This window comes from Trypanosoma rangeli, assembly GCF_003719475.1.
Source record: "Trypanosoma rangeli strain AM80 chromosome Unknown Tra_15.4_contig_00296, whole genome shotgun sequence".
Lineage (NCBI taxonomy): Eukaryota > Euglenozoa > Kinetoplastea > Trypanosomatida > Trypanosomatidae > Trypanosoma > Trypanosoma rangeli.
The window spans coordinates 1-11,741 of NW_021706040.1; the positions used below are offsets into that span (position 1 = coordinate 1).

General features: G+C 47.8%; 4 protein-coding genes across 4 annotated transcripts, besides 17 other annotated features; all 4 read right to left on the reverse strand.

Moving 5' to 3' along the window:
* The first annotated feature begins 2,114 nt into the window (after nucleotides 1-2,114).
* Nucleotides 2,115-2,147: a microsatellite.
* A 1,057-nt stretch (nucleotides 2,148-3,204) lies between these two features.
* Nucleotides 3,205-3,230: a microsatellite.
* A 69-nt stretch (nucleotides 3,231-3,299) lies between these two features.
* Nucleotides 3,300-3,318: a microsatellite.
* A 139-nt stretch (nucleotides 3,319-3,457) lies between these two features.
* On the reverse strand, nucleotides 3,458-3,853 carry TraAM80_07273 (uncharacterized protein; the record flags this gene model as incomplete). Its single annotated transcript, XM_029384073.1, has 1 exon — nucleotides 3,458-3,853. The coding sequence occupies one exon, from the start codon at nucleotides 3,851-3,853 to the stop codon at nucleotides 3,458-3,460; it is 396 nt and encodes a 131-aa protein (XP_029236075.1).
* Nucleotides 3,854-3,912: 59 nt separating this feature from the next.
* Nucleotides 3,913-3,936: a microsatellite.
* Nucleotides 3,937-4,054: 118 nt separating this feature from the next.
* Nucleotides 4,055-4,079: a microsatellite.
* An 83-nt stretch (nucleotides 4,080-4,162) lies between these two features.
* Nucleotides 4,163-4,207: a microsatellite.
* A 306-nt stretch (nucleotides 4,208-4,513) lies between these two features.
* TraAM80_07274 (ubiquitin-conjugating enzyme E2) lies at nucleotides 4,514-4,969 on the reverse strand (the record flags this gene model as incomplete). Its single annotated transcript, XM_029384074.1, has 1 exon — nucleotides 4,514-4,969. The coding sequence occupies one exon, from the start codon at nucleotides 4,967-4,969 to the stop codon at nucleotides 4,514-4,516; it is 456 nt and encodes a 151-aa protein (XP_029236076.1).
* Nucleotides 4,970-5,183: 214 nt separating this feature from the next.
* Nucleotides 5,184-5,206: a microsatellite.
* Nucleotides 5,207-5,301: 95 nt separating this feature from the next.
* Nucleotides 5,302-5,331: a microsatellite.
* A 747-nt stretch (nucleotides 5,332-6,078) lies between these two features.
* Nucleotides 6,079-6,134: a microsatellite.
* Nucleotides 6,135-6,221: 87 nt separating this feature from the next.
* Nucleotides 6,222-6,259: a microsatellite.
* Nucleotides 6,260-6,308: 49 nt separating this feature from the next.
* Nucleotides 6,309-6,348: a sequence feature (A-rich).
* Nucleotides 6,349-6,402: 54 nt separating this feature from the next.
* Nucleotides 6,403-6,420: a microsatellite.
* Nucleotides 6,421-6,723: 303 nt separating this feature from the next.
* Nucleotides 6,724-6,791: a sequence feature (A-rich).
* A 430-nt stretch (nucleotides 6,792-7,221) lies between these two features.
* Nucleotides 7,222-7,248: a microsatellite.
* Nucleotides 7,249-7,273: a microsatellite.
* Nucleotides 7,274-7,566: 293 nt separating this feature from the next.
* TraAM80_07275 (uncharacterized protein) lies at nucleotides 7,567-9,201 on the reverse strand (the record flags this gene model as incomplete). Its single annotated transcript, XM_029384075.1, has 1 exon — nucleotides 7,567-9,201. One exon carries the CDS (start codon nucleotides 9,199-9,201, stop codon nucleotides 7,567-7,569), a length of 1,635 nt encoding a protein of 544 aa, XP_029236077.1.
* Nucleotides 9,202-9,620: 419 nt separating this feature from the next.
* Nucleotides 9,621-9,660: a microsatellite.
* Nucleotides 9,661-10,590: 930 nt separating this feature from the next.
* On the reverse strand, nucleotides 10,591-10,965 carry TraAM80_07276 (uncharacterized protein; the record flags this gene model as incomplete). Its single annotated transcript, XM_029384076.1, has 1 exon — nucleotides 10,591-10,965. One exon carries the CDS (start codon nucleotides 10,963-10,965, stop codon nucleotides 10,591-10,593), a length of 375 nt encoding a protein of 124 aa, XP_029236078.1.
* A 451-nt stretch (nucleotides 10,966-11,416) lies between these two features.
* Nucleotides 11,417-11,435: a microsatellite.
* The last annotated feature ends 306 nt before the right edge of the window (nucleotides 11,436-11,741 follow it).

Here is an 11,741-nt window from a genome sequence, read left to right on the forward strand (position 1 = left end):
AGCCAGCCGGCGCACGGCCCCCGGCTCGGGTCCTCGTCGAAGCATGTGTCGCAACACGGCCCAGCGACGGCTAAGCGCCGGAACAGGCACTGTGAGTAGGGCCTGTGCGCGGGGCGGTGAGGAGGCAGAGGACGTCTGTCATCATTCAGGCCCCGCGCGGTGCGGAACGCGTTGGCGGGGCAGCGCATAACCCGCGCAGGGTGTCTCACTTCCGCCCCCATGCACGCAACGGAATCGCGGCCCACCGAATTAAGCGGCGACCCGGTGCCAGATGCAGGCGGACGCCATGGGCCCCGCTCGTGCCACGGCAGTTTCGCAGCGTGGTGGGCCAAAAGGCAGGGAAAAGCGCCACAAAAGCCGCGACACCCACAGAGGAGCGGCTCCGCGACGGCAAGCCCCCGGTGCCGAAGAGAGCGTGACTCGCGTCGCCAGCGTCGGCCCCCACGAAGAACTTGTTGGCGTACTACACGGCGGCACTGACGTCCTCCTTCACAGTCGAGGAGAGCGCATCCCCCCTACGGCCGCTGCGTGCACTGCATAGCAGACATAAACGCACAAGAAAAATAACCTCCGTATGGTGTACGCGCACTACTGACACGTGTCGCATTGCACCACGCAGGTGAGATAGGCGCAGTCACCTCGACTAATATCGTTAGAAGTATGCCAATTTGGCTTCTGTGAAATGCGCGCCGCCCTGGCTCCATGTCTTCCGGGTTAGTCATTATTATTATTATTTTTTAATGATAAACCCAGCACATCCTGATTGCATGCCGCGGTAGGTGAAAAGCCACGGAATGCCCCCAAAAAACAAAACATTGTCCTGACACAGCGAGTGGCACCGCCAATGCGCAAAGCTTTGAAGTAACAAAGGTAAAAAAGAAAAAGACACCTAAATAAGGCCCTACTACGCGGGCATGCAAGGAGAAAAAAGAAAAACAAAAGAGAAACCTCCTAGCCCGTAGCACCCAACACGTAAATTCAAACATTTTGTATTACCAACGGAGAAGCACATATGCCAACCAATGCGTAGGGCAACCCACAACAACGAGGCTGTTCGTGCACTAACACATTGGTAGTCTCTGGTGGGGCCAATTATTAATTTTCCCCCGCGCACACAAGTGCGTCGACAGTGTTGTATGATAGAGGAAGAAAAAAAAATAACAATAATAAGAATACGTTAACAAACATATAACCGTGGCATTCCTCTGCGGTATTCCTGGTCCGCCAAAAAAAAAAATACAAATAGATAAACAAAGGTAGAGAAAGAGGAGTTTTAATTCTATACGCTTGCATTCCCCTAAGCCACATCAGGGGACACAATTTTCTTTACGCATTCCCCATCATAGCACTACAAAAAAGCAAAGGCGAAGCACCAAACAAAAAAGTATAGGCGAGCCGGTGTAGTCACGTTTAAGACATCAATTGGGAGCGGTGTAGCGGTGCGTGGGCTGTAGTGCATGCCATGCGCCTCTCTCATGTCTCTCTGAATCTTCTACTTGGCTGGTTGATGTTGCGTATTAATCAATCCATGTGTGACGGCTTTGTCACATAGTTTTACTCCAAAGTGTCTGCACGTAATGTTTTTAGCTGATAGTGGTCTTTCGTATTTTTCTTTTTAACATTTTATTGTAATTGGCTGTCAAATTGCTACAATGTATTTCTATCTGCATTATTGTTGTGTTTGTTTTTGTATTATTGGGCGTTTGTAAGTAAAAGAAGTCGTCCCATAGATGAGGGATTTTAGTACCACTGTTATTCCTTGTGTTTCATGACCAAGTTTTTCCATTTCAGCATCTGTCGCCGCGAATATCATTTTTGGAAGACCTCAAGAGGCGTTTGTGGTTCTCTTACAATTATGTTTTTTTTGTTGTTGTTATCTTCGCAAATCACTGTTGTGTAAATTTTACGGATATTACTGACTTGGAGTGGTAACTGATGTGTGTGTTGAAGATACTGTGAACCACCTATGACGCAGAGAGAGTTCTTGCTTAGCAGCTCTGCTGGTTTCCGCACGGAGAGCCCTGATTTCCCCTAGACCCAATGGGTCATCTTGTGCCTGCTTCAACATAATTTCTTAGCGACCTCACCCCTCAAGACGCGTGGTACACAGCCACCTGTCTCTCTATCTATCTATCTATCTATCTCTCCGTGTGCGTGTGTGTTGGTTCAATTGTTTTAAAGGCCACGAAATTCCATTGCTGTCACTGCGGATTATCGCCACGAACGCAAAAAAAAAAAAACAGCGGAGGCGGAAACGTTGCCGTGTATGGCCAATAAGTACTGTAGTTTTCTCATGAAGAGCAACGCCACCTCACAGACCGCGAAAAGGCGTTTTTTTTTTTACCCTGATTTGGAAGGGTTGACACTGCGGCCGCCGTGTGCTGCGGCGCAGGAGAGCACCGTGGGAATCGCGCCGACACAGGAAAACGGCAATGATTGATTGGGGAATCCACAGCGCGATTCACTGGGGAAAACTTTCCCCCTCCAGTCACCGCAGCACCATTCGAGGAGCTAAGCGCAAACGCAAAACAGAAACAAGACTACTGCTACTTGTGCCCCAAACAAATGAAGCCTTCAAATTCACTTGCCCCTCTTTTCATACATCTTTTTGCCTTCCCCCTCTTTTCTACACTGCGCAGAGGCTACACAACAAAAGAAGAAAAACATACATACACATAGAGAGAGACACAATCCCCGATATTATCATCGTTCCACAGAAGAGAAGCTTCATCATTGGGACTTTGGAGGAAAAAAAGAGAGCATGGGCCAATAACAAAAGTAGGAGTTCTTTATTTCCATCTTCCGTGCTGAGGTAGGGAAGAGAGGGAGTTAGGGGTTGACAGGGCGGGGGTTTATATATATGTGGCAAAGGAACTACAGGGATATGCGCAGAAGGTTGCTGTGCGGCGCACCCCAAAAAAACAAAGGCGAAGATGACGCACATTCACATAAAACAAATAGTGGGTGGTGAGAGAGAGAGAGAAAGATTTCATGGCAGGCCCCACACATCCACCTCTTTTACGTTTGTTTGTCCTCACACACTCCTCTTAGCCCTGTACTTCATGAATTTTCCTTTCCACGCCCCCTTCTTGCTCTCATTTCACCACTGAAATTATTATTATTTTAATTGTAAAACAAAAACAAAAAACTTGCCTTCCTCTTCTTCAGGTTTCGGTGACCCCTCCACCTCCCCTCCCCTCCTTTTCTACTCTCTCTCTCTCTCTCTCTCTTTTTGTTGTCTCCCCTCCTTCACTTGAAACTACAGGGGAGTGGACCAAGCATAAATAAGAAAGGTGATCAATAATAATAATAAAATAAGCGTTGGGGAAAGAAAAAAAGAAAATACCGTAAAAAAAGAAGCAGCACCCGTTCCTAGAGAGGATGCAAAAACCTCCAGTCATTCCCTCTTTCTTCCACTTTTCCCGTTTGCGCGGCTGCCGAAACATTACCACCGCGTTTATTGACTTTGCTGCTGTCCATCCTGGCACTGCAAAAAATAGTCCCACGCCCACTTGCAGTTTTCCGGGTGTTCTGCGTTTGCCTCAAGACACTTGGAGTAAGACTTTATTTGCGAGGAGCAGGCACCCTCGCCGACTTGTCGCGCCATCTCTTGCGCCTCTGCAGGCTGCGTGGGGGGCTGCTCTCGATTAAACAACATGTTAGAAATACCATGGCCGAGGACGGACCCCGCAGCAACAGAGGCCATGGTGCCAAGTATACCTGTGCCCCCGCCGCGTTGCAAATAGACGTTTGTCACTTGCGGCTGCTGCTGTGGCGGGGGAGTGTGACGTGCCGGCGGAGGCGCAGCGGAAGGGCGGGAATGCGAGGGAGATGCACGACGTGAACGAACCATTGTATGCCTTACTGTTTCGTCCTCTTTTTTATATTATTGCGTAAGCGCCTTTTTTTTTTTGTTGTGTGTGTGTGTGTGAGTGTTTACGGTGAGACGCTCTCGTTGCAGTGGTATCTTACCGCAAAATTCATTGAATAGTGAGGAGACAAGAAGAAACAACATCAATCGATCAGCGAGAAGTCACAAATCAACAGCGCAGTGTTTTTTTTGTTTTTGTTTTTTTCTTAGTTCCTTGTGATGTGCCTCTGTGCCTATGGAAGAGGTTCAAGAACCACGCTGGACCTCATTTCAGTTCGTTGGTATTGCAAGAAGAAGCAAACAAACAAACATACACACACACATACGCCCAAACAACGGTAAGGGAAGAGGTGCCCTCAAGAAAACGGTGGGATAGCAGACGATGAGGGCGGTAGCGGCGGTGTCTTTTTACAGCTCGAATCAACTAATATGTGTTGGCATTGTCCCCGTCCACTCAATTTCCTCACATAAACGCGTGGAGCACTTTCAGCACCTTCTTGGCCCCACACCCGGCCTCTTCACATATCCTCTCTCGTTTTTTTTTGCGTTTTTTTCCCTCGTTTTCATGCGCAGTGTCGTCTTGCAGATTTACTTTTTTTCCCCCCCTTTTTGAGCTCCTTCCTTTTCGTACTCCCCCAAATGTCACGCCTGCGGCGATGCATACTTTTGTGTCCATTCCCTCGCCGTCCGCATCGCAGCGGCTTCATCGCGCTTCCAACTCTCTGCTACCTCGTTGTCTAGCGGATCATCGGGATTGGGACTTGCCATAAGCAGCTGTATGCTCAACAACACCTTTATAATCTGTAGCGCCGGTGACCACTTGTCCTTGATGATGTCGAGACAGATGCGTCCCAGCTTATCCACGTTCGGGTGGTAAATGCGGGTGAGAAACCGCACTTTGGGTGGAACCATCGGGTATTCCTCAGGGAGAAAAAGTTCGAGGTTGAAGACGCCACCCTCGTAGCTGCTCTGTGGTGGGCCGCGTATTTTCACCTGAAAGTAGCGCGGGTTGTTAGGTGATGGTCTGGCCTCGATGCCCTCCGAGTGCTCTCGCTGCAGCTTCTCCGTCTCCTTGATGATTCGCGTGGTGAGGGCCATTGCCTGGGAGCAGTTGTGTAATCGAGCGAGTGTCGGGTTATCGGGTGGTGAGTTGTGTGTCAATGACTCCGGTTGCACTTCCCGTGCGACAGGGGTCGCGAAAAATATGGGGGTGCGTACATACACACAAGGCAGGAGAGGGCGAGAGTGGGAAAGAAGAAGAACAATCAGTGGAGACTCGGCACGGAGAGCAGACAGGGAAGAACGGCGCTAAACACACACACACGCACACACACAGCCAGAGAAGCGAAACGAGTGCACGTCCAGCCTGCAGTTGCCCTCACTTCTCACTGGTCCCATGCAGAGCCGCAAAAGAAAGAGAGAAGGACGAAAATAATAATAATAATAATAATAGTGGTAATGACGAGGGGGATATCGTGAAAACAAAATGATCCCCTCCCCTTCTTAAGAAAACAGATATATAAGACGCGCCCTGCACGAATAAATATAAAAACGACGCAAGACAAAAGAAAAAAAAACACCCCACAGCCATAACAGACACCGAAAAGCAAGCGTCAGATAAGTCGCATTGAAAGGGACGTAAAGTTGCATAAAAGGGAAGGGGAGGGGAGGGAGTGAAAATAAGTAATGACTTATCGTGTTCGCCCAGCGCACTTAGTCAGCTGAGAATTCAGACAAGTGCAGATAAAACACAAAAACAGCACCCGTCCATTAACAAAATAAAAACAAAGCGTTGGGATTAAACATATATACAAAAAAAAATCCCACAAAACCAAAGAAGAACGAAGCCGCCTTTGATACAAAATGACCACAACGTTTTCAATGGTCATGGGGCAATAGAAACTGAGACGTTGTCCTTAGGGGGCGTGTATCTAACATGCAAGCAAACACACCGGTTGTTATTAGTTCTGTACACTCACCCCGTGCATGTGCCTCTCTGTCTCTGGAAGTCTAAATGTCTGTAACGCATGACCATGTCGAGTATGAGTAGGCGAGCCCTATGGAGACGCGAGAAGAGATGCGTCTTATAAACAAAGACGAAGAAAAACACTTCAACGTAGCCATCTGGGGTGGGGTGAACAAAAAAAAACCAATAACGACGTCAGTAACAGATAAGTATATATGTGCTGCATGTGTGGACGTTGAGCATATATATATATATATATATATAAGTATCTATGTATGTATATATATATATATATATGGATATTCAGATGGGTATATATAAAGGTACATTGTGATATAAGTACCAAAATAAATAGGCACATAATGGACACATGGACATATTACAATATAAATATATATATATATATATATATATATATATATGAGTGAAGGTATATGCGTATATGACTGATAGATATAATGAAATGGAGAGAAACAAAAATCAAAATAAAAGTGAAAACAGGAAAAAAATATGTGGTGGGATGCCACTGCAAGAACAGGCAGTCATATACACCTACAAACAAAACATAATAATAATAATAATACTCCCTACTAAGAACATATGGAAGAAGAAAAAAGAAAAAAAACGGTTGATAAATGCATCTTCGCACGGTCAAAGTAAAAACGGACCCGCCCTCCGGTGAAACGGGCTATAAGTCATGAGAAGAGGGATGGAGCGAATGCTATCTGTTCTCCCCCAAGCTAAGGGCACGCAGGCAATCACACGTGCCCCTTCTACAAGGCAGAGTCACCTACATTGGCGACATCATCATTGTTAGCACAATTTTCTACACACCCGATACTTCACTGCAACTCAGTCAAAAATATAACCGAGCCGCAGAAACGGTAAAAAAAAAAAAATACGGAGTAGAAAAAAGGAAAAAAATCAAAGAATAAAAACCTAATAATAAAAAAAGGTCACGTGTAGAGTGCGTAGAAAACGAGACACACATACACTCAAGCATGACGCGTAAATAAAAGCGAAAAAGAACAAGAAAGTAGACCTATGGAAAAAAGGCCAAACAGAAATGCCAAAACAATACGGCTAATAACAAACAAAGGGCTTCTTCTTTCTCACACATGTGTACATGTAAATGTATACATGTATGCGCGCATGTACGCATACACATGTCTATCAACCTACACGCATCACAAGTCAAAAGGGACTCGTGGGTGAGTTGGTGGGTAAGACCGCTACCGCTAAGCTTTTCTCTCTCCTAGGCCTTACTTTAGGTCCCTGGGTAGAGCAGGATGTGTGTAAGACAAACATTAGTGTTTAGTAAGCAAGGCGTATTACCGTCACAACAGCAATGTGTTGTTAGAGTCAATTCAAAAGATAAGGCAACCACACACACACACACACACACACAGACAGAGAGAGAGAGAGAGAGAGAGAGATAGATAGTTAAGCTCAAAACCAAAAACAAGCAACGAAATATTTGAGGGTCACAGAGCAGATGCCGAGAAAGTCACACGGGAGCAAAACGACACACGCCGGAGAAATGAAGCAGCCCAAAATACTCGTTTCCTTTCGCTCACTATTATTCGTAACATGGTCTGTCCAACCTTGACGGCCTTGCTGCTATGTTGATCATCCGCGCCGTGAAAAACAAAAAAAAAACGTGAGCAAGAGAGAACGAGAGAAAAAGAGCCACTAGAAGAGCGCACAGGCGTGTGTGAGGGAGTCAACACTAACTTCGTCGTCCATTCTTTGTCTCAATCTCCGAGCAATTACCAAGCACCTCTTTCAGTACTGCCACCATGTTGTACAACTCTCGCTGAGCCGCCTCGTCAGCATTCCGAATGACGTCCTGAGCACAGCAGGAGGGAAGTCCACCCGACAGCTCAAGCACTCCGCCGGCGTTATTGCCATTCTTCGGTTTGTGGCGCAAAATGCCTGTTGGGGCAATGTGGAACGCCACCCACTCGAGCTCCACTGCACCACAAGTAACGGCAAGAGCGACGCCAAAGAGGGGATGCGACTCCATCCAACTTAGGGGCAGACGATGCAGCTGGCGGCGTCGACCAGAACCTCCTGTGCATCCATCCTTCTCAGCCGCGTCTTCATCCTCACCCGCAGTCACATTCATTATGAACAGCAGAATCAGCTCGCTGGCCAGCAAAAGTTTCTCCAACCTGATTTCATAGCGGGACTGAAACTCATCCTTTTCGTTAAAGGAGTGCGACCACCCCACTCGCACATCCTCCTCCTCTATCTGCCCCTCGTTTACGATCTGCTGCTCTTCTTCTTCGCGATGGGATTCCGAAAGGAGTTCAAGGGCGACCGCCCACCAGCGGGGTTCTTCCACGCAAAATCCGCATGCTCTGAGAACAACCGACTCCATCTGGGTGATATCCCTCACGTTAAGTACGCGCTGATGATGAAAAAAGGTTTCGTCAAGGATACGGAGCAGTACAACAGCACTGGCGTCGATGTCTGCATGTTTCCAACAGACAAGAAGGCAGGCGGCCATAACAAGAAGATGCTGACATGCACTGAGGGTGTCAAAGTCCTTCACCTCCTCCCGGCACATCACCGTGTGCGCGTAGCTGGCCAGTAATTGCAGCGCTGTCAGCGGCACCTCTGCCGCCTTTTTCCACGAGAACTGGTGATCCTTCAGAGCAAGAAGAAACCCGAATCCCATTGACAGCATGGTGGCGGCAAGCTCGTGGTGACGCTGCAGAAACCATGATAGCGCCACAGAGGCTTTCTTCGGCTGACGCAGAGGTTCCCCTGTGTGAGGTAAAGAGAAGTTCTCCGAGAAAAACAATCGAACCTTGACAAAGTCCACCGCCCCAGAAGGGACAGAGTGAGGTTCTTCTTCCTCTTTCTCGAGTATCTGAAATTTTGTTTCTGTCGTTTGTACCACCTCATCTGTGTATGAGAGAAAGGCTGTGAAAAGAGTTGGACTAATGTCCTCAACAGCATGAACAACAAGTGGAGCATGAAGTATCTGTGATGACAGTAGAGATTCTGTTATCGCTGGTGCCCCGCTGTGGTCTTGCCGCTTAGTCTGTGACATAGTCACATGCGTTGCTCTGGACTGAAGACTATATATTTCTGTGTTCTGTCGGTATGCACCTTCCACCTCACCAATGATACAATGAAACCTTTGCGTGGCAAAGTCTGTCGTGGGCGAGGAGCCCCCCTCGTCGTCAAGGCTGGCACCGAACTTGCCTGTCCTAGTGGTGGACCCGGCATACGCGGAAGTAAGCGGAGACGCAGTGCAAGTGCATGTCAACCTGTCTTTCCTCCTTGCATTCACCTCGGCCAAGGCGTCCACCCTCTTTGGCAATGACCTTCTGAGGGTGGCGCAAGTATCCATTTTTCGTCGTCTTCCTCGTTCTTGTTTCCTCCCCCTTTGTGTCCCCCACACCCACGCTGTCTGTGGTTGGCAAAGTAACTCCACGTGTCAAGTTGCTTTCTTCTGCAGAGGCGGAAAAAATAAACAAGTTATAAGACAAATGAAAAGCACATGTGCGGAAGCCGCAGAGTCTAAACAAGAACAACTAAATAGTCACCAAGGGACAGGACAACTGGCAACGCCTTGCGGCCGGAACAGGCAAGGAGAGCCAAAAAGTGTTGGGTGTTTAAATGACGATGGCAGCAAGAGGCGAGCGGCAAAAAAAAAAAAGGGACACAATCACAAAATACACAGAAATAAAAAATGCAAGGAGGGGGGGGGTTCCTCGCCCTCAGTCACTTTATAGCATTTTTATTTCGGTCTTCGGTCCCCACTAACTGAACAACAACAACACAGGGGAAAACATAAACAAGAACAAGAGGCAGAAGCACGCACATTGTCCCAGTAGTATCATCAATGAATAGAAACCACAATGCAGCTGCGACGGAGAGAGGGCATAGCGGCCTCGCAACTTCGAAGACGCGTCCGTGATGTACCATACACGCGTTGAATTCCTTCACTTGCACCGCCCCACAAATCCTCCCTGGTGCCCTCGCCTCCCTTTTACATATCCCCCATTCTTCGGGAGGGTAGGAAGGCACTACACGTCACACAGCACAGCCATGTCATGTACCCAAGAGGTCCATTACCACCTGCACAATGGGTGCGACATTTTCAATGTTAACACCAATGGAATCCAGTGCATACGGTAGTATTGCACCAATCAACACGGAGGTAAAAACAACGAGAAAGAGAGAAAGGGAAAGCGCCATGACAATCGCTGGCCCCTCACTCCACTCTGCTATGGTCAGCCAAGACGACACTATTTTGGGTGCCCTGGTGAAGTGTGTTTTAGTATTACCGGCATCGCCATGCTAGAGGAACAGAATCACCCTCAGTGCCCCGATGCACATAAGAATAAAACCACAGCAAAAAAGCAACAATCAACTCATAACGCAGAACGGCACAGAGAGACAATACCGCAGGTCGATGTTCTCTTTTACTAGCACTAACATCATTTGTATTCAAAATTTTCTCACAACACCGCGGCAAAAGCCTCTTCAGGCGCACCCACCAAGAGAAGCAGATCACAGGCCGCTCTCATCCCGTTAACTGCGGAGTGCAAGGGAAAGATGTTAATTTGAGCATGAAGGGGGAGTAGCTGCTACTCTTAGGTGATAAATAGTCTACTATGGTGCGTTCTGTGCCTCCTCGGAAAGCCTGTCCCCTGCTATCACCATATTCATGGGAAACCAGGACGGCAGTAATGACCGCAGCCGCTGTCTGGTTGCCGCGTTCCCCCTTGCCTCATCAACCATGCTCATGAAAAGAATTATCACTACATAATTCTTTATGAGCTTCTCGTGCCAATGCTACATTAATTGCGAGCCAAACTGCAGGGCAAGTTAAAGCAGCAAGCACCACAAAACGCTTTAGCGCCATAATGTAGGTGGGCCCTTCCAGAAATTCACCCGGCAAACACCGAGTTAACATTTTGCTGCTGGGGCCACCGCTTTTACTAACTGCCCATGTTGTTCGACTCCTTTTTGCGCCACTGTCTTCTTCCCTCGTCCGCACCGGAGAACCGCAATCCCGACCAGCGGTCCATTTAATCTTGTCATACTTCAAGAAATTGTTGCCATCAAAACTGTCAGACATCCCACGCAGGCCAACCCAAGAGGGCATCTCGCCACCACTTTTTCACATCTGCGGAGGGCTCTCTGAACAAGTCAAAAGGAGATGGCTGCCAAGAAGAACTCTCGCCTCCCCGTAATAGCAAAAAGGAAGCACTGATGCCCAGGAGGACCTTCGCCACGTCAGCAGCAGCAAATCCCGTTTGTTCCTTCTTTTAAAAAGGGGCAGACAAAATGAAGAAAGAAGACGCTTAAAGAGTTGGGCAGCCGCAAAAGCACCCCAAACTAAAGTGCAAGAAAATATCAGCCACGAAGAAAAAGGGTGCAGCAGGAAAAAGTCATATGTATATGTTTGGGCCTGGCGCCTCCTACACCCAAGACACAGCTAATCTGCAACCGCACACAACTAAGTGGACGCCAAAGTAATAAACCGAGAGAAACCAAGAGATCATAAATCAAAAAAGGACAAAAAAAACAAGCGATAGTAGAAAGGAGTCCATTGCATATATATATATATATATAAGGTAGAAATAGAGAGATAGAAAACAAGAACGTACAAGTACCCTTTTAAAGGTCCGCCACGCACGCACACCAACTCAACTCGACACAGACGAACCCTGTAACCAAACCTTCTCCACAAAATAAGCCTCACGCACACTCCACCACACACTCTAGAAGGTGTGTGCCACGGCCAACAAGACGCCTTGAATGACTCTGCAAACACACAAACAAACACGCAGCATCAGGCTGCGCCTACTCTGACGGAGAAGCTCTGCAACGCACCGCTGCGCTCGACAACAAAAGGCACCATTACACCCGGAGGCAAAC